General features: G+C 43.3%; 1 protein-coding gene across 1 annotated transcript in view; it reads right to left on the bottom strand.

Moving 5' to 3' along the window:
• Window positions 1–21474, bottom strand: part of LOC130296495 (zinc finger protein 605-like) — a 505889-nt gene extending 484415 nt beyond the window's left edge. The window contains exons 1-4 of the mRNA XM_056548085.1: window positions 20658–21474; window positions 20205–20384; window positions 19746–19872; window positions 19595–19662 (exon numbers count right to left, since the gene is read on the bottom strand). Coding sequence (XP_056404060.1) covers window positions 19595–19662; window positions 19746–19872; window positions 20205–20384; window positions 20658–20759 — 477 coding nt within the window. The 5' untranslated portion in view covers window positions 20760–21474. The remainder of the gene's footprint in view (window positions 1–19594; window positions 19663–19745; window positions 19873–20204; window positions 20385–20657) is intronic.
• Window positions 21475–21886: the final 412 nt, after the last annotated feature.

Here is a 21886-nt window from a genome sequence, read left to right as displayed (position 1 = left end):
CTGTGTTTCAATCTGTTTGTAATGCCATCACTAGCTTGTTTGTAAAAATCATCATTGGATGAGGCTCTCTTGGCCCGTATGTACTCACCAATAGGAACATTTTTGGTAGTATGTTTGGGGTGACCACTACGGGCATGTAATATACTATTTCCTGCTGTCAATTTTTGGAACATTTCGTACTGTTGTTACCTATTAGTGTAACGTCCAAAAAGTTGGTCTCGCATTTGTCAATATGACCGGTGAAAACTAGATTCATGGCATTGTCATTACAGTACAAAAAGAAATCATCTTTAAGTTCTCCCAGTCCCTGGCATATTAGGAGGAGGTCGTCTATATACCTACCATACCATATGATATTATCGTGGTAGGGATTACATGATGAAAATAGACGACTCTCCTCCCAATATGCCATATACAAATTTGCCTGGGACGGGGAGAACTTAGCCCCCATGGGACAGCCAGTGATTTGAAAAAAGAACAAACCATTAAACACGAAATAGTTGGAGCCTAAAACTAAAGCAAGTACCTCCAAAATGTATTCCCTCAGATAGGCACTACAGTGGTCCCTCAACATACGATGGTAATTCGTTCCAAACGAGCCATCGTTTGTCGAATCCATCGTATGTTGAGGTATTCGTGCAATGTAAAGTATAGGAAGCTGTACTCACCTGTCCCCGCCGCTCGAGATGGTGTCCCCGCCGCTCCCGATGGTGATCCCGGGCCTCCGCTGGGCTCTCCTGGTCTTCTCCGGTCCTCCGCTGTCTTCTTCGGTCCTCTACTGTCTTCTTCGGTCCTCTTCTGTCTTCCGCAAGGCCTTACTGGGCCTGCGTAGTGACGTCATTACGCCGCTGCGTACGCCATTCCTATTGGATGGCGTGCGCAGCAGCGTATTGACGTCATCGTTGAGGGCCGAGAAGACACCAGAAGACCAGCGCTGGACCCGGAGCATCGAGGAGGGGTAAGTAATACTTACCGCACCACACAGGGAACATTAAGCTGCTATCCGGCAGCAGCTTAAGCATTTGGCGCTGCCGGATAGCACTTAATGCGATGGCCCCGACATAAAAAAGCATCGTATGTCGATGCTGACATCGACATGCAATGGCCTCTGAGAGGCCATCGTATGTCGATTTCATCATATGTCGGGGCCATCGTAGGTTGGGGGGTCACTGTATATTCTGTGTATTTTTCTAGATGGTATTTAACCCCTTAAGGACAATGGACGTACTCCTACGCCCCCGTTTCCGAGTCCTTAAGGACCGAGGACGTAGGAGTACGTCCTGTCCTTTCCCGGCCCCCTGCCGCTAGCCGGAGGGGAGCCGGTGCCCGATGCCTGCTGAAATCGTTCAGCAGGCATCGCGGCATATCGCCCAGGGGGGTCATTATGCCCCCCCATGTCGGCGATGGCCGCAGATCGCTGGACAATTCAGTCCAGCGATCTGCGGCGATTCCGGGTCAATCGGGTCTCCAGTGACCCGGTGACCCGGAATTACTGGCTGATCGGGGCCGTCAGAGACGGCCCCGAACAGCCATAGCCAGCAGGGGTGAGGTGGCACTGGTGCCACCTCACGATCGCCCTGATTCGTCGGCCGGATTACCGGCCGACGAATCAGGGCGCCTGCTGCGGGTGTCACTCCCGCACCCGCTCCGCCCCTCTTCCGGAGGACGTGAGCGGGTGCGGGACGTGCACCCCGGGTGCTGGGGACCCCGATCCCCGGCGTTAATGTTGGGATCGGGGCCCCAGGAGCCACGACGGCGCCGGCGGCGGGACTGACCTGTGCGGCGATCAAGCAGCAGCAGGAGGTGAGTGACAGCCTCCTGCTGTTGCTTAGCAACAGCTCCCAGCATGCAAAAAGGGCATGCTGGGAGCTGTAGTTATGCAACAGGAGGAGGCAGACCACCACAACTCCCAGCATGCACTTATGGGCATGCTGGGACTTATGGTTTTGCAACAGCTGGAGGCACATTCTTTCTATGGAAAAATGTACCTTCAGCTGTTGTGTAACTACAACTCCCAGCTTGCACAAACAGCTTAAGTGCATGCTGGGAGTTGTAGTGGTGCATCTGGTGGTTGCATAACTACAACTCCCAGCATGCCCGTTGGCTGTCGGTGACTGCTGAGAGTTGTAGTTTTGCAACAGCTGAAGGCACACTGAGTTAAGTAGCAAACCAGTGTGTCTCCAGCTGTTGCATAACTACAATCCCCAGCATCCCCAGCCAAAGTAGTATGCCTCCCGCTGTTGCATAACTACAACACCCAGCATGCCCTTCCGCTGTCCGTACATGCTGGGGATTGTAGCTTTTGCAACAGCTGAAGGCACACTGGTTGCAAAAGACTGAGTTTGTTGCCAAACTCGGTGTTTCACAACCTGTGTGTCTCCAGCTGTTGCAAAACTACAACTCCCAGCATGCACTGATAGACCGTACATGCTGGGAGTTGTAGTTTTGCAACAGCTGGATGTCCCCCCCAATGTGAATGTACAGGGTACACTCACATGGGCGGAGGATTACAGTAAGTATCCGGCTGCAAGTTTGAGCTGCAGCAAATTTTCTGCTGCAGCTCAAGCTGCCAGCGAGAAACTACTGTGAACCCCCGCCAGTGCGACTGTACCCTAAAAACACTACACTACCACACAATAAAATAAAAAGTAAAAAAACACTACATATACACATACCCCTACAATAAAAATGAAAAACGTCTGATACGCCACCGTTTCCAAAACGGAGCCTCCAGCTGTTGCAAAACTACAACTCCCAACATGCACTGATAGACCGTACATGCTGGGAGTTGTAGTTTTGCAACAGCTGGATGTTCCCCCCCCCCCCCCCCCAATGTGAATGTACAGGGTACACTCACATGGGCGGAGGATTACAGTAAGTATCCGGCTGCAAGTTTGAGCTGAGGCAAATTTTCTGCCGCTGCTCAAACTGCCAGCGAGAAACTACTGTGAACCCCCCGCCCGTGCGACTGTACCCTAAAAACACTACACTACACTAACACAAAAAATAAAATAAAAAGTAAAAAACACTACATATACACATACCCCTACACAGCCCCCCTCCCCTCCCCAATAAAAATGAAAAACGTCTGGTACGCCACTGTTTCCAAAACGGAGCCTCCAGCTGTTGCAAAACAACTACTCCAAGTATTACAAGATAGCCACTGACTGTCCAGGCATGCTGGGACTTTTACAACAGCTGGAGGCACCCTATTTGGGAATCACTGGCGTAGAATACCCCTATGTCCACCCCTATGCAATCCCTAATTCAGGCCTCAAATGCGCATGGCGCTCTCACTTTGGAGCCCTGTCGTATTTCAAGGCAACAGTTTAGGGTCACATATGGGGTATCGCCGTACTCGGGAGAAATTGTGTTACAAATTATGGGGGGGTATTTTCTGCTATTACCCTTTTTAAAAATCTAAAATTTTGGGGAAACCAACATTTTAGGTAAAAAATTTTTATTTTTTTTTACATATGCAAAAGTTGTGAATCACCTGTGGGGTATTAAGGTTCACATTACCCCTTGTTACGTTCCCCGAGGGGTCTAGTTTCCAAAATGGTATGCCATGTGTTTTTTTTTTTGCTGTCCTGGCACCATAGGGGCTTCCTAAATGCGGCATGCCCCCAGAGCAAAATTTGCTTTCAAAAAGCCAAATGTGACTCCTTCTCTTCTGAGACCTGTAGTGCGCCAGCAGAGCACTTCTCTCCCCCATATGGGGTGTTTTCTGAATCGGGAGAAATTGGGCTTCAAATTTTGGGGGGTATTTTCTGCTATTACCCTTTTTAAAAAATGTAAAAATTTTGGGAAACCAAGCATTTTAGGTAAAAAAAAAATTTTTTTTTAACATATGCAAAAGTCGTGAAACACCTGTAGGGTATTAAGGTTCACTTTACCCCTTTTTACGTTCCCCGAGGGGTCTGGTTTCCAAAATGGTATGCCATGTGTTTTTTTTTTGCGGTTCTGGCACCATAGGGGCTTCCTAAATGCGGCATGCCCCCAGAGCAAAATTTGCTTTCAAAAAGCCAAATGTGACTCCTTCTCTTCTGAGACCTGTAGTGCGCCAGCAGAGCACTTCTCACCCCCATATGGGGTGTTTTCTGAAGCGGGAGAAATTGGGCTTCAAATTTTGGGGGGTATTTTCTGCTATTACCCTTTTTAAAAATGTAAAAATTTTGGGAAACCAAGCATTTTAGGTAAATTATTTTTTTTTTTTAACAGATGCAAAAGTCGTGAAACACCTGTAGGGTATTAAGGTTCACTTTACCCCTTTTTACGTTCCCCGAGGGGTCTGGTTTCCAAAATGGTATGCCATGTGTTTTTTTTTGCGGTTCTGGCACCATAGGGGCTTCCTAAATGCGGCATGCCCCCAGAGCAAAATTTGCTTTCAAAAAGCCAAATGTGACTCCTTCTCTTCTGAGACCTGTAGTGCGCCAGCAGAGCACTTTTCACCCCCATATGGGGTGTTTTCTGAATCGGGAGAAATTGGGCTTCAAATTTTGGGGGGTATTTTCTGCTATTATCCTTTTTAAAAATGTAACATTTTTGGGAAACCAAGCATTTTAGGTAAAACATTTATTTTTATTTTTTACATATGCAAAAGTCGTGAATCACCTGTGGGGTATTAAGGTTCACTTTACCCCTTGTTACGTTCCCTGAGGGGTCTAGTTTCCAAAATGGTATGCCATGTGGTTTTTTTTTTTCTGTCCTGGCACCATAGGGGCTTCCTAAAGGTGACATGCCCCCCAAAAACCATTTGTCGCTCCTTCCCTTCTGAGCCCTCTACTGCGCCCGCTGAACAATTAACATAGACATATGAGGTATGTGCTTACTCGAGAGAAATTGGGCTACAAATACAAGTAAAAATTTTCTCCTTTTTACCCCTTGCAAAAATTCAAAAATTGGGTTTACAAGAACATGCGAGTGTAAAAAATGAAGATTGTGAATTTTCTCCTTCACTTTTCTGCTATTCCTGTGAAACACCTAAAGGGTTAATACACTTATTGAATGTCATTTTGAATACTTTGGGGGTGTAGTTTTTATAATGGGGTCATTTATGGGGTATTTCTAATATGAAGACCCTTCAAATCCACTTCAAACCTGAACTGGTCCATGAAAAATAGCGAGTTTGAAAATTTTGTGAAAAATTTCCAAATTGCTGCTGAACTTTGAAGCCCTCTGGTGTCTTCCAAAAGTAAAAACTCATAAATTTTATGATGCAAACATAAAGTAGACATATTGTATATGTGAACCCAAAAATGTTTTATTTTGAATATCCATTTTCCTTACAATCAGAGAGCTTCAAAGTTAGAAAAATGCAAAATTTTCATTTTTTTCATCAAATTTTGGGATTTTTCACCAAGAAAGGATGCAAGTTACCATAAAATTTTACCACTAAGTTAAAGTAGAATATGTCACGAAAAAACAATCTCGGAATCAGAATGATAACTAAAAGCATTCCAGAGTTATTAATGTTTAAAGTGACAGTGGTCAGAATTGCAAAAAACGCTCTGGTCCTTAAGGTGTAAAATGGCCTGGTCCTTAAGGGGTTAATTGCTACCTGGGCCTTGTCATGCGGTATACAGCTGTAAAGAGATGATATGTCACGTCACCCACTCAAACTCTTTCTGCCACTTAATCTGTGACATTGCAATGAGCAATGATTTTGTGTCTTTAATATGACCCAGACTTCTTAACACAAGAGGCTGCAACATGTGATCTAACCAATTCCTTATCCGCTCCAAAAGAGAATTTATGCCCGTTACAATCGGGCGGAGAGGAGGAGGAAAAAGGTTTTTGTGGGTTTTGGGAAGGGTGTGAAACACAGGAATTTTGGGGTGTTCAGGACATAAATATTCCTGTTGTTTTTTGGTGATAATATTAAGAGAAACACCCTCCTCCAGTAAGGATAACAGTTTTTGTCTCACAAAATTTGTGGGATCATTGGAAATTCTTTCGTATGTGAGTTCATCGTTTAGCATTTCCATGACCTGTTTTTCATATAGGCTCCTGTCCATAATTACAAGGGAACCTCCCTTATCCGCTTGTCTGATGTAGATATAGGGATTGTCCTTTTAGTTCCGTTAATGCTGTATGTTCTTTTTTGTTAAAATTGGATATACCGTAATTTTCACCGTATAAGACGCACTTTTTCTTCCCCAAAACTGGGGGGGGGAAAGTTGGTGCATCTTATACGGCAAATACACATTAAAACCCTGTCCTATTGCGGCGGTCCCTGCGGCCATCAACGGCCGGGACCCGCGGCTAATACAGGACATCACCGATCGCGGTGATGCCCTGTATTAACCCTTCAGATGCGGCGATCAAAGCTGACCGCCGCGTCTGAAGCGAAAGTGACACTAACCCGGGTGCTCAGTCGGGCTGTTTGGGACCGTCACGGTGAAATCGCTTCCGAACAGCTTACAGGACACCGGGAGGGACCTTACCTGCCTCCTCGGTGTCTGCTCCGTGCCGGGATCCCCTGCACGGCCGGCGCTCTCCTTCGTCGTCATCACATCGTCGCGCACGCCGTCCCGTCATCCAATAGGAGCGGTGTGCGTAGCGACGTGATGGCGGCGACAGAGAGCGAGGATACCGGGCAGCAGAGACGTTCCGGAGTGACGGGGACGCAGCGAAAGCGATGGAGGGCGACATCCAGGGTAGCGGTGACTGGTCAGGAGCGGCGGGGACAAGTGAGTATTACCTCCTATACCAGTGGTCTTCAACCTGCGGACCTCCAGATGTTGCAAAACTACAACTCCTGGCATGCCCGGACAGCCAACGGCTGTCCGGGCATGCCGGGAGTTGTAGTTTTGCAACATCTGGAGGCCCGCAGGTTGAAGGTTCAGAATCTTTTTTTCCTAGATTTTCATCCTTTAAAATTGGGTGAGTCTTATATGCCGGAGCGTCTTATATGGCGAAAAATACGGTAGTAGTAGGGATTTTGAAATCAATTTCTACTCTCCTCTGGAAGATATCCATAGCTTCCACTCTCGAATTAATGGGGTAGAAACTGGGATTAGATGTGTGGAATACATTTTTTGTAGATGTAACATCCTCCTTATTTTGTACGGACAGGTTCTGGAGGTCTATGAGATTAAGACAGGAGACCTGATCAATAAACGTAGTATGAAGTGGCATGTTAGTGAGGCCCAAATTATTTAGTATCTGTGGTTTTTGGATGGGCATGTCCATGATGTCAGGTTGGGCATTAAGAAAATGTTTTCTTACTGTCAATGTCCGAATAAATTTACTGACATCCCTTATTGTCTGATACAGATCAAAGGTATTTAAAGGGGCAAAACTCAATCCTTTTTCTAAAACCCTGATCTGATCACATGTCAAGGTGCAGGCTGATAGATTTATACCTGTATAATTTTTGGACATATCCTGTTATATATCAACATGTTCAGCCACTTCTCTTCTCTTTTCCTGTTCCTTGTGCGCATACCGTCTGTGTTTGCGTCCCGCTCTATGTTTTCTGTTTCTCCTCTTTTTTTGGTTTGTATTTCCTTCTCTTTTTGCCACTTGTACCCACCTCATTTTTTGAAGCCGCACTGTAGGTTGGAGCATTATGATTGTGAGATGAATAATTTTGACGTGGATTGTTATCTCTTGGTCTGTGACCATTATAATGCCGATCCTCGTCAGAACCCTCAGTGCAGTAGTCAGTGGTATCGTTGTCAGATGAGGAAAAGCTCACATTTTTCTTTACAGTTGAATCAAAGGATTGGTTTTGATGTTTCAAAATTGATTTAGGTTTATTTCCTCTTCTTTGCCGTGTATACACTGTGTCATTTGAATAATCGTTCATGTCCCTAGTGAATTTTATTTTCTTGATTCGAGCAATAGTGTCCTTATATATAAGCAATAGTATACTACGGTTCTAGGTCCGGTCCAAAACCGCATACGGGTCGAAACTGAGCCGACCGGAGTCACCGTTTGACTCCGGTCGGCTCATTAAAGTAAATGGAGTCACGGGCTGATCCGGCTGGGGTATGGGAGCGCCTGGTTTTCCCCTCCCCCAGCTGGATACGGCACCCGTATGTACAAAACGTGGTGTGAATGCAGCCTAATCTAGGTTGGTCAATCTCCAGTACTAACCTCCCCTGGGGTATGTTTGTTCCTTTTGGTGAGGAGCAGTGAGTCGTATATTGCTGTGTGAAACTTTTATTAGAATGCATCACTGTAGTGATAAGATGGATGGCGGCCTCTGTGGCATAATATGGTAATATGATTATCTTCCTTCAATAAAAGGATTGTAAAAACAAAATAAAAACAGACAAACAAAGGGTCTTAAAGGAAAACTGTCGGCCTGTTCACCCACACTAAACCCTACTATACAACTAAACTATACTCCGTATTATAGTGCGGGTGAACAGGAGTGCAACGAGGGGTCACTTACTAAAATACGTCCCATAGGTCCCGAGATATGTCCCCCGGAATATCCTCTGCTCAGTTCAGTGAATTGTGCGCTAGAGGCGGGGGCCCAACGGTTCAATTTACATAATCATGGTCTGTAACTCCATGGTTGACATTTATCATTGTCTTTAGACTGTTTTTGTGTCTAGAAAAGGCGCAAGCAGGGTTTATTTGCGCCTTTTTGTTTACACATTTCTGCCGACTTTGAGTTGCAATCCACTGATTTTGGCAATACACATGATATGGAAGGGTTTTATCAACTACACCTTTTTGTGAAAAGGCGCAAAAAAGGCGCAAAGCCTCTGAAAAGTCTCTAAAACTACCCCAGCCCAGACCTGGCGTAGCTTTTTGGTGTATGTGAAGAGAAATTTCAGAAAATGTGACCTGCACAAAATTTATCAAATCCTCTACGACCATTTAATACATTTGGTTCTCCTACACATTACCAGCACACAAAAAAAGGTGTAGAAAAATGCTTCACTTACACCTACAATGATAAATACTTCACTTACACCTACAATGATAAATGCTTCACTTACACCTACAATGATAAATGCTTCACTTACACCTACAATGATAAATGCTTCACTTACAGCTACAATGATAAATGCTTCACTTACACCTACAATGATAAATGCTTCACTTACAGCTACAATGATAAATGGCGGCCCATGTCCTAGTGACGTGGAGTCGCTGGTCACGTGACAAGTTGTCGCATGCGCTCTATACATAGAGCAGAGCGCTCACGTGCCCAGCGACTCCATATTACTAGGACGTGGAGTCACAGGGGAAGATTTATCCAAATCTGTCCAGAGGATATGTTGCTGAGTTGCCCATAGCAACCAATCAGATCACTTCTTTCATTTTTTAGAGGCCTTTTCAAAATTGAAAGGACAATCTGGTTGCTATGGGCAGGTTTTGATAAATCTCCCTTACAGACCATAAATATGTAAATTGAGCCGACGGGGCTCCGCCTCTAGCGCACATTTCACTGAATATAGCAGAAGATCTTCTGGTGGATATATCTCAGGACCTACTGGACATATTTTTAGTAAGTGACCCTTCGTTCGACTCCTGTTCACCTGCACTATAACTCCGTGTACAGTGACCCCCCGACCTACGATGGCCCCGACATATGATCAAATCGACATACGATGCTTTTTTATGTCGGGCCATCGCATTAAGTGCTATCCGGCTGCGCCAAATGCTTAAGCTGCTGTCGCTGGTCTTCCGGTGTCTTCTCGGCCCTCTCCGATGACGTCAATACGCTGCTGCGCACGTCATCCAATAGGAATGGCGTACGCAGCGGCGTAATGACATCGCTACGCAGGCCCAGTAAGGCCTTGCAGAAGAAAGCAGAGGACCGGAGAAGACAGCGGAGGACCGGAGAAGACAGCGGAGGACCGGAGAAGACAGCGGAGGACCGGAGAAGACAGCGGAGGACCGGAGAAGACAGCGGAGAGCCCAGCGGAGGCCCGGGGTCACCATCAGGAGCGGCGGGGACAGGTGAGTACAGCTTCCTATACTTTACATTGCATGAATCCCTCAACATACGATGGCTCGTTTGGAACGAATTACCATCGTATGTTGAGGGACCACTGTATAGGGTTTAGTGTGGGCAAACAGGCTGACAGTTTTCCTTTAACATCTTACACAAAGTCTGAGATCTATGGTTCCACAATGTGAATTTAACCTCACTTTATATACATAAAACGCCTACCAAATCCAATGGCTCGGAGACAACATTTTAATATCCAAAGGGTAAAACATGAACCCAAACACAAGCTTATGAATATTGAAAGTAAACCATAATTAAAGGGGTACTCCGCTGCTAGACATCTTATCCCCTATCCAAAAGATAGGGGATAAGATGTCTGATCACAGGGGTCCTGCTACAAACGCTCACACACAGCAATGGCAGTGATGTCCCGGCCATGCCCCCTCAATTCATGTCTATGGGAGCCGACACGCCCCTTCCCATAGACATAAATGGAGGGGGTGTGGGGTGACGTCACAATGGGAGTGGCCGTGACATCGCGTTCACGGCTTCCGGCTCCAAGGGTTCTGAACAAAATGTTCACATCGGAGTACCCCTTTAATGATTCATAACAATACTCTATGCACATGGACTCCAGATTTTATCGATATATATTTTTTTGGCATAAAGACATTTACTCAGTCTTTATGTAGTGCTCTGAATGGTTTTCCCTTTCTTGTATGTGACACATAACATTGTTTTGACTGTAGCGATTGTACTTTTATTCCACCATTTGTCCATAAAGCAAGAGAAAATGAAAAAAAAATAATAATAATAAAATAAAAGGCTTCTTTCCTGTGTGGGTTTTTTTGATGTTCAAGAAGATAAGTTGTGGAATTGTGCCAAAAAAAATTCCCACATTATTGACATGAAAAGGTTTTTCCCATATGAGATCTCTGATGTGTATTTAGAGTTGACTTTTGGTTAAAACACTTTCCACATGTGGTACATAAAAATGGCTTCTCCCCTGTGTGAGTTCTTTGATGATCAACAAGATGTGATTTCCTAGAAAAATATTTTCCACATTCAGGGCAAGGGTATGGCTTCTCTCCTGTGTGACTCATCTGATGTTTTACAAGATTTGATTTCTGAGAAAAACATTTCCCACATTCTGAACATGAAAATGGCTTCTCCCCTGTGTGAGTTTTTTGATGGTCAACCAGATTTGATTTCCGAGTGAAATATTTCCCACATTCTGAACATGAAAATGGCTTCAATCCTGTGTGAGTTCTTTGATGTTTAACAAGATTCGATTTCACAGTAAAACATTTCCCACATTCTGAACATGAAAATGGCTTATTCCCCGTGTGCCTTTTTTGATGTTCAACAAGATTTGATTTCTGAGTAAAACATTTTCCACATTCTGGACACGCAAATGGTCTCACCCCTGTGTGAATTCTCTGATGTTTAACAAGATCTGATTTCTGGCTAAAACACTTGCCACATTCTGAACATGCAAATGGCCTCTCCGCTGTGTGGCTTCTTTGATGTTGAGCAAGATTTGATTTTTGACTAAAACATTTCCCACAGCCTGAACATGAATAAGTCTTTTTCCCTGTGTGAGTTCTGGCAAGTCGCACATGATTTGCTTTCTGGTTAAAACATTTTCCACCTTCTGAACATGAAAATTGCTCCTCTTTTGTGTGAACTCTTTGATGTTCATCACCCTTTCTGTGACTTTTATTTAGCTCAACAGACTGCAATATGTTAGGAAATAAGAACAGTTTAAAAGGATCAGAAGACAGATCTTGGCTGTGAAGGGCTGAGGGTGTATCTGGGATAATGGAATGTTCTTCATATGTATCTTGTGTGATATCATCATCTGCTTTATAATATGAAGATAGAAGATTCTCCTCTGGTCTCCTGGTACAAGAATCTGCCAAGGATAAAACAGATTTTATTATTCATAATATAATATCCTTAAAATAGATATGCTAATATTGAATGTCATTTCTATATATGAATCAAAATTTTATTATTAACTAGTACATTAATAATCTCTTAACCCCCTACAGTCATGGGGTCAATACTGTGGTATAGAGAGGGCTCTATTTCAGCAGCTGAAACATTATTACTTCTCTTTTCATCTGACATTGGATTTTCTGTGTAAATATGGTAAAGAAGAAGGCATTTAGTAGATTGGCCTTTTCCTCATCCTCCTCCACCATTACACCCGGGCTATTTATTAGCGGATCAATATTTTCAGTTTTAAGTTTCTCCTTATTTATGTAGGTAAAAGGGGAACTCCGGTGGAAAAAAATGTTTTCAACTGGTGCAAGAAAGTTAAACAGGTTTGTAAATCACTTCTATTTAAAAATCTTAACCCTTCTAGTACTTATCAGCTGCTGTATACTACAAATATGCTACAGAGAAGTTTATGAAGTTCTTTCCAGCCTGACAACAGTGCTCTCTGTTGACACCTCTGTCCATGTCAGGAACTGTCCAGAGCAGGAGAGGTTTTCTATGGGGATATGATTCTAATCTGGACAGTTCCTGACATGGACAGAGGTGTCGGCAGAGAGCACTGTTGTCAGACAGAAATTAAATTCACAAATTTCTGTTTTATACAGCCACTAATAAGTAATGAAAGGATCACAATTTTTTTTTTTTAGAAATAATTAGCAAATCTGTTTAACTTTCAGGCACCAGTTGATTTGAAAACATTTGTTTTCTACTTGTTTCCACTGTAGTTCCCCTTTAACCCCTTAAGGACGCAGATTTTTTTCCGTATTTGCATTTTCATTTTTTCCTCATCACCTGCTATAAATCATAACACTTTCAATTTTGCACCTAAAATTCCTTATGATGGCTTATTTTCTGCTCCATCAATTCTACTTTGCAGTGACATTAGTCATTTTACCCAAAAATCCACGGTGAAACAGAAAAATGCTTTATTGTGCGATAAAATTGAAGAAAAAATGCCTTTTTGTAAATTTTGGGGGCTCCTGTTTCTGCGCAGTGCATTTTTCGGTAAAAATAACATCTTATCTTTATAGGTCCATACGATTAAAATAATCCCCTACTTATATAGGTTTGATTTTGTATTACTTCTAAAAAAAAAAAATCATAACTACTTGCAGGAAAATGTATACGTTTAAAACTTTATTTTCCTGCGTACAGGCCGGTTTGAGGGCTCATTTTTTGCGCCGCAATCTGAAGTTTTTATCGGTACCATTTTTGTTTTCATTGAACTTTTTGATCGCTTTTTATAAATTTTTTTGTGCTATAAAAAGTGACCAAAAATACGCTATTTTGGACTAATCTACCACTTTTAGAAAGGAAACTACCCTCCATGTTGGTTCCTGTCATCCGTTTCATGTTATTTAAAATTTACCTATCGGTGAGGCTATTCGTGCCCGTCAAAATTGTTCAAAATTTATGTAATCCATTTCTTTAGAAAAAAATCACTAAACAGCAGATTAACCAATCGGGGCTACCCGACTTGGACCCTACAACGGGCTTCTGAGATTGCCAGTGGTAAAGAATTCTTTGATTACACCAAAACCTTCCAGACAAAATAGATCGTTCTCTAATGGTAATAAAAAGGCAATATTCTGCACGCAATACAGTGGTCCCTCAACATACGATGGTAATTCGTTCCAAACGACCCATCGTTTGTCGAATCCATCGTATGTTGAGTGATTCGTGCAATGTAAAAGTGCATTAAATACTCACCTGTCCCCGCCGCTCCGGACCGCGTCCTCACCGCTCCCGATGGTCTCCCAGGGGCTCCCGATGCTGTCTCGCTGCTCCAGCGTCTTCTTCTGGGTCCTCCGGCGTCTTACGCATCTTCACCGGTGTCCGAGCCTCGCTTTCTGGTGACGTTATTGCGTTGTTGCGCCGGGACGGCGTGTGCAGCTACGTAATAACGACGCCAGAAAGCGAGGCCCGGACCCCGGAGAGGACCCGGAGCAGCAGGGATAGGTAAGTGAACCTGCTGGGGCACATTACACTGCTATCCGACAGCAGCTTAAGCATTTTGCGCTGTCGGATAGCAGTTAATGCGATGTCCCCGACATATAAAAGCATCGTATGTCGATTTGATCATATGTCAGGGCCATTGCATGTCGGGGGGTCACTGTATAGTGTCAATTTCGGAGAAATCTGCAAAATTATTCATAAGTTTATGCCCTTGATATTCACTGATCCTGCTTTTGCAACTGCTATATCTGGAGGCTACAGATGTGTTGCCAGACGTGCTCCTACGTTACGACAACTACTATCTCCTAGTTTGGTCTCTGGCTCGGACAAAACACCACCTACATGGCTCCGACATCCTGGTTCATACAGATGTGGACATTCTATCTGTCTGCTGTTCCAGAATGTCCATGGGCAATACGATTACTTCTTACGCTACTGGAACCACATATAATATTTAAAGGGTACCTCTCATCAAATAAACTTTTGATATATTTTAGATTAATGAATGTTGAATAACTTTCCAATAGCATGTTAATGAAAAATATGCTTCTTTCTATTGTATTTTTCCCGATCAGTCCTGTCAGCAAGCATTTCTGACTCATGCTGGAGTCCTAAACACTCAGAGCTGCCAGCCTGCTTTGTTCACAGCCAAACAGGCTGTGAACAAAGCAGGCTGGCAGCTCTGAGTGTTCTCCTTTGTGAACAAAGCAGACTGGCAGCTCGTAGTGTTTAGGACTCCAGCATGAGTCTGAAATGCTTGCTGCCAGGACTGGTAGGGAGACCCCTAGTGGTCATTTCTTCAAAGTGGAAAATTAAATAGAAAGAAGCAGATTTTTTAATAACATGCAATTGTAAAGTTATTCTGCATACATTAATCTATAATATATCCAAAGTTTTTTTGATGAGAGGTACGCTTTAACAATATATTAATTGTAATACCTCATATGTGGTTTATCTTACATCATGTCTAGAGTGCAGACTTCAACATGTGGGGTGCACGACCACTCCTCTCAAAGTCAGGGTCAGGAAACATTTGTCTGATATTCCCCACTTTAATACACGTCACATTTCAGCTGTTTCAGCCCACGGTGCCCTACAACATGGAGGAAGTATATCTACCCTGCAAGTTCAAGGCTTAGAATGGGCCACATTTCCTAAAAGGGGTGGTGATCTTCAACAGAAACTTTTTTCGCGAGAAGTCTTTTGGATAATGACCCTTGCCACCCGTATTCCCAGCGGTCTTAACAAGAGACAGGTTGTGTTTAGAGATGAGCGAACTTACAGTAAATTCGATTCGTCACGAACTTCTCGGCTCGGCAGTTGATGACTTTTCCTGCATAAATTAGTTCAGCCTTCAGGTGCTCCCGTGGGCTGGAAAAGGTGGATACAGTCTTAGGAGACTCTTTCCTAGGACTGTATCCACCTTTTCCAGCCCACGGGAGCACCTGAAGGCTGAACTAATTTACGCAGGATAAGTCATCAACTGCCGAGCCGAGAAGTTCGTGACGAATCGAATTTACTGTAAGTTCGCTCATCTCTAGTTGGTATGCTATACAGTCGTCCCTCAAGTTACAATATTAATTGGTTCCAGGACGACCATTGTATGTTGAAACCATTGTATGTTGAGACAATAACTCTATGGAAACCTGGTAATTGGTTCTGAAGCCACCAAAATGTCATCCAAAACTAGGAAAAAGTGAGGATTAAAGAAAAATAAGTAGATAACTAATATAGATAAAGCAAATCCTTACATATAAAAGTAAGAAAGATCTGCTGGAAGCTGTAAATCACTGTCTGTGTGAGTGTTTCCCAACCAGGGTGCCTCCAGCTGTTGCAAAACTACAACTCCCAGCATACCCGGACAGCCGAAGGCTGTCCGGGCATGCTGGGAGTTGTAGTTTTGCAACAGCTGGAGGTGCCCTGGTTGGGAAACACTGGTCTATGTAGAGGACAGGAGCTTCTTCAGGGTACCGTACCGCACACGCAATGTCCTAAAAAAGTAAAATGGAGCCGCCTTTACTTGGTGTCCAAAAGAGCAGCTAACTGTGACATAGGTTAAGAGTAGTACAGAACATGTAATACCTTCCTGTACTGTAGGGGGCGCTACCAGACACCAACCAGTGCATACACTTCAGTAATACAGGTAAAGAGTACAGAACATGTAATACCTTCCTGTACTGTAGGGGGCGCTACCAGACACCAGTCAGTGCATACACTTCAGTAATACAGGTAAAGAGTAGTACAGAACATGTAATACCTTCCTGTACTGTAGGGGGCACTACCAGACAGGAATTCAGTCCATGCCCTTCATTACTACAGTGCACGCGCTAATACAGGGGTTTTACCAGTGAAAATCCATTCTGATTGGTCGGTACTTCCAGCCATTGACATGTTTCGCAGATCTGGACTGCCTGTACATTGTATGTTGAGTCTGGTTTCAAGTTACAATGATCCAGAAAAGACCATTGCATGTTGAAACTATTATATGTTGAGGCCATTGTAAGTCGAGGGATCACTGTATAATATTTAAAGGGGTACTCCGGTGAAAACCTTTTTTCTTTAAAATCAACTGGTGCCAGAAATGTATGCATACTTGTAAATTACTTCTATTAAAAAATCTTAATCCTTCCTGTACTTATTAGCTGCTGAATACTACAGAGGAAATTCTTTTCTTTTCGGAATGCTCTCTGATGACATCACGACCACACTGCTCTCAGCTGACGTTATTATAATAATAATAATAAGTCTGTCTTTATTTATTGTTGTCCTTAGTAGGATTTGAACCCAAGGCCACAGCCCTGCAAGGCAGCCACCATGCTGCCCTTACCATACATCTGCTCTGCACGGTTGCTAAAATGGACAGAGATGTCAGCAGAGAGCACTGTGTTCGTGATGTCATCAGTGTTCCAAAAAGAAAGGAATTTCCTCTGTAGCATTCAGCAGCTAATAAGTACTGGAAGGATAAAGATTTTTTTATAGAAGTCATTTACAAATATGTTACACTTTCTGGCACCAGTTGATTTAAAAGAAAAAAGGTTTTCACCGGAGTACCCCTTTAATACTTTGTGTTTTAAGTCTAATTATTTTTGCAACCATCCTCTTAATGATGTTACGACATGTTCATCTTTTTACCTATGTATTGACATTTTCTATGTTGTGGTATGTTAGGGGTTAAATGTTCCGGCACAGGTGTGCTCCACCTCTTCCTGACCATTTTCTCCACATATAAAGCAGAGATGTTCATTAATGTGGTTATATGACTAAGGGCGTTACACGCCTGAAACGCGTCATCATCCTGTTGTTGATTTTACTTTAATAAACGGGACTTTACATTTCCACGCTGGCATACTCTCCTTTTTTGGACTTTGGAATTTTTTTGCGCATACGCCATTGACCGTGCGGTTTAATTATTAACAATATATTTTTATAGATCGGACATTTCCGCACATGGCGATACCACATATGTTTATTTTTATTTACATTTTTTTTTTTTATGTGAAAAGGGGGGTGATTCTTACTTTTATTAGGGAAGGGGTTAATTCATCATTCGTAACTTTTTTTAAAACCTTTTTTTTTTTTGCTATGTTATAGCCCCCTCTAGTGGCTATAATATGCATTACATTGATTCCTAACACTGATCATCAGCAAAGAACTACATGCGGATGATCAGTGTTATCAGGGTTTGACTTCTCCTGCCTGGATCTCAGGCATGGAGAAGTCAATCACCGATCGGACGCACCGGAGGCAGGTAACAGACCCTCTGCTCGTGTCCTAGCTGATTGGGACATCGCGATTTCACCACAATAGTCCCGATCAGCCCGACTGAGCTGCCGGGATGCAATTTTTTCAACTTTAGACGTGGCGATCAACTTTGATAGCCAAGTCTAAAGGGTTAATAGCGCGCGGCACATGCTATTAGCCCAGGGTCCCGTGACCCCGCGTTAAAGACCAGGACTGGGCGCACGTACGCCCTGCGTCCATAAGTTTTTATATATATATATATATATATATATATATATATATATATTTTTTTTTTTTTTTTTTTTTTGTTTCTTTGGCAATCATTCTCTCTGTTGCAATTTTTGCTATATATATATATATATATATATATATATATATATATATATATTTTTTTTTTTTTACAGAATTTATTCTTTTCGGTATAATTTTTTTATGCCTCCCGACTACCTTCTTATTTTAGTAGTCTGAACGCTTTCCTCTTGTCGTTTATTGCATGCCTAACTGTTTTGGTTAGCCAAATGGTTTTTCTCCTATTTCTAGCCCGATTATTGCCATATGGCACATGTCATTCCCATTTAGCTTGTGTACTTTTATTACTTTTAGTACTTTATTAGTACAGTCCCAATCTACATCACTGAGGTCCCCTCTCAGTTGGTTAAAATTGGCCTTCCTGAAGTTTAAAGGGGTATTCCAGGAAAAAAACTTTTTTTCATATATCAACTGGCTCCAGAAAGCTAAACAGATTTGTAAATTACTTCTATTAAAAAATCTTAATCCTTTCAGTACTCATGAGCTTCTGAAGTTAAGGTTGTTCTTTTCTGTCTAAGTGCTCTCTGATGACACGTGTCTCGGGAAACGCGCAGTTTAGAAGAGGTTTGCTATGGGGATTTGCTTCTAAACTGGGCATTTCCCGAGACACGTGTCATCAGAGAGGACTTAGACAGAAAAGAACAACCTTAACTTCAGAAGCTCATAAATACTGAAAGGATTAAGATTTTTTAAAAATCTGTTTAACTTTCTGGAGCCAGTTGATATATAAAAAAAAGTATTTTCCTGGATAACCCCTTTAATGGTTTTGTAGCCCTACTAGTAGACATCCTGCTATGGGATAAATGAAAATATATTATGCTGTGGTCACTATTACCAAGATGACCCCCCCCCACCTCTACCTCGGATACTTTGCCTAGCCTTTTGGTTAGTGTACGGTCCAGAAGTGACCCCCCTTTTTGTTTCCTTTGCTAGAACTACAGGTTTTAGCTTCCCAGTCTATATCAGGGTAGTTAAAGTCCCCCATAATAATGATGTCACCCTTCTTTGCTGCCCCATTTATTTGACTCATAAGAGGGTTCTCAGCGGCATCCATCATACTCGGTGATTTATAGCAAACCCCTATCAGTAATTTATTGTTCTTATTCCCTGCCCTTATTTCCACCCATTACCTGTAGGAATGTCCTCCTTATACTGCTCATCGCCGCTCACATCTGTCTCTAGAACCTTAATATAGATCAGATCTTCTCCCTGATTCGTAAGATGTGAAAGAAATATTGTAAAAGTCATCAAAACGTAGTAAAAAGTCACCTGGAATGTTATATATGAGCAGAAAAGATAATTAATTATCATGAGGACCAAAAATGACAGGAGGAGTTATCTGAGCTACATAGCTGCAGGTCTCCTAGAAGATGGACATAATAATCTCAAACAAATGCACAAAGAGAATAATATTATCTGGTGACAATGGCTCTTGCTATGGGAAGGGACATCTAAGGCCCAAGTGACGTCTGATACCACAAAATACTATCAGAGAAAACTGTGAGAAGATCCAGACAACATGTAATGTCTATGGTCGGCTTTATCCTGTCATCTCCACCTTTCTCATTCCACAAGTATAAAGCATAAAATACTGTAGGATAAAACAAGACTGAACACAAGAGCTTCACAGCCCTTCTACAGATCATAGGGAATATCTCCATCTACCTGATCCTGATCCTGTGGAAGAAGAGGACGGGGACACCTCTCTGCTGCTGTTCTCTTACTGGATCTGACTGTAGGGAACACATACAGAGACTGAATTCATTCTTTACATACAAATAATGAGAGGACGTGTGTATATAGTCATGTCTATTACCTGCTGATGTGAGGGGCTGCTGATCCTCCATCATCACCTGATCCTTGTACTGATCCTTGTGTCCTTCTACATACTCCCACTCCTCCATGGAGAAATAGACCGCCACGTCCTGACACCTTATAGGAACCTGACACACAATGATACAGTCATCACCCCGACCCCTCCAGTGGTGTTACTGTATAATGTCCCAGCATTCCCAGCAGTGTCACCTCTCCAGTCATCACCAGACCCCTCCATTACTGTATAATGTCCCAGCAGTGTCACCTCTCCAGTCATCACCAGACCCCCCCCCCATTACTGTATAATGTCCCAGCATTCCCAGCAGTGTCACCTCTCCAGTCATCACCAGACCCCTCCATTACTGTATAATGTCCCAGCATTCCCAGCAGTGTCATCTCTCCAGTCATCACCAGACCCCTCCCTTACTGTATAATGTCCCAGCATTCCCAGCAGGGTCACCTCTCCAGTCAGCAGCTCCATCATCTTGTTGATCAGTTCTAGGATCTTCTGTTCATCCATTTCCTCATGTATCAGGGAGTGAGGTGGGGGCCCCGGGATTGGGCTCAGGGTTCTTCCCCATCCTTCACATACAGGAGCCCGACAGCGCCCACTAGAGGATTTATTCACTACTGTGTAATCCTGTGTATGAAGAGACACATTAATATCACTACATACATTCCCAGAATCCCTCACCTCTCCAGTCATATCCATCTGTTATTACATAGATAAGAATGAGGTCATGTGACATCACTCCCAGAATCCCTCACCTCTCCAGTCATATCCATCTGTTATTACAGAGATAAGAATGAGGTCATGTGACAACACTCCCAGAATCCCTCACCTATCCAGTCATATCCATCTGTTTTATAGATAAGAATGAGGTCATGTGACATCACTCCCAGAATCCCTCACCTCTCCAGTAAGCCGAAAGAGTATCTGTAGGGTGAGATTTATGATCCTGTCGGCCATCTTGTTCCTGTCTCTCTTCATCCTTGATGGGTCAGTCAGTAACATTCTCTAACATAGAAGATATCAGAACAGGCTCCTTTATTGTGAAGACCTACATGAAAAGATGAGAAGCAAAGGAAAGAAAAAAACAACAAAGAAAACACACTGACTAGAGAAAATAAGGGAAAACATTTGAGTACATGGCTTAGGGGTATAATAGCAGTATCATGGCAGCCACTGGGCCTTCAGAAGGCCATGACAACCCATCAGTAACCTATGAGTTTACCCACCTAGATGCTATGGTTACTACTATTGGTATCTAGGTGGCGTCACACCACACCCCCTCCATTTATGTCTATGGAAGGGGGCGTGGTGGGTGCCACGCCCCCTCTCATAGACATGAATTGCGGGGTGGTGGTGTGATGTCACAAGGGGGCGTACCGTGATGTCACAACTACCGCCGCCCGTACCCAGCGTTCAGAAAATACCATTCAGAATGCCAGGTGCTGCACGGAGCAGTGGAGTACCCCTTTAAGTGATCCATGCCCTTTGCATAGTTTGGCGTCGAGCAACCCAACCGCCTGGTGTGAGCTGTGTCTCTCTGCGCCAAATTGTGCAGAGTGTGCAAGACCGAATCACTGGAGTGACAACATGTGACCTGCAGCAATGGTGGATACATATACCGCAGAGGAGGAAGACAACTCCATAATATTCACCAATATTACTGAACAGAGGCGAACAACATGAACCAGGAGACACAGAGGACATCACTATACACTACATACACACCATGTGCTCACCTTGTTGTCACAGGACCTGCAATGATGTCAGAGTCATGTGATCAGTCACATGGAGGAGTCACATGATCAGGGGCTGCTGCTCTAGGCTCATCTGCTCAGTGTATGCAGGACTCTGCTGTGCTGGTTGTGATCGCTGCTGGATGAGCTGAAGTTATGTGTATGCAGCAGAGCTGTGTGTGTGTGATGTGCGTGGTGCAGAGCTGTGTATGTGTGTGTTATATATGTCTGCAGCAGAGCTGTGTGTAATGTGCATGTAGCTGAGCTGTATGTGTACACAGTAGAGCTGTATATGTGTAATGTGCATGTAGCTGAGCTGTATGTGTACACAGTAGAGCTGTATATGTGTAATGTACATGTAGCTGAGCTGTATGTGTACACAGTAGAGCTGTATAT

This window comes from Hyla sarda, chromosome 1 (genome assembly GCF_029499605.1).
Source record: "Hyla sarda isolate aHylSar1 chromosome 1, aHylSar1.hap1, whole genome shotgun sequence".
Lineage (NCBI taxonomy): Eukaryota > Metazoa > Chordata > Amphibia > Anura > Hylidae > Hyla > Hyla sarda.
The sequence above is the reverse complement of the archived record's forward strand: the minus strand, read 5'-3'. Positions and strand labels throughout refer to the sequence as shown.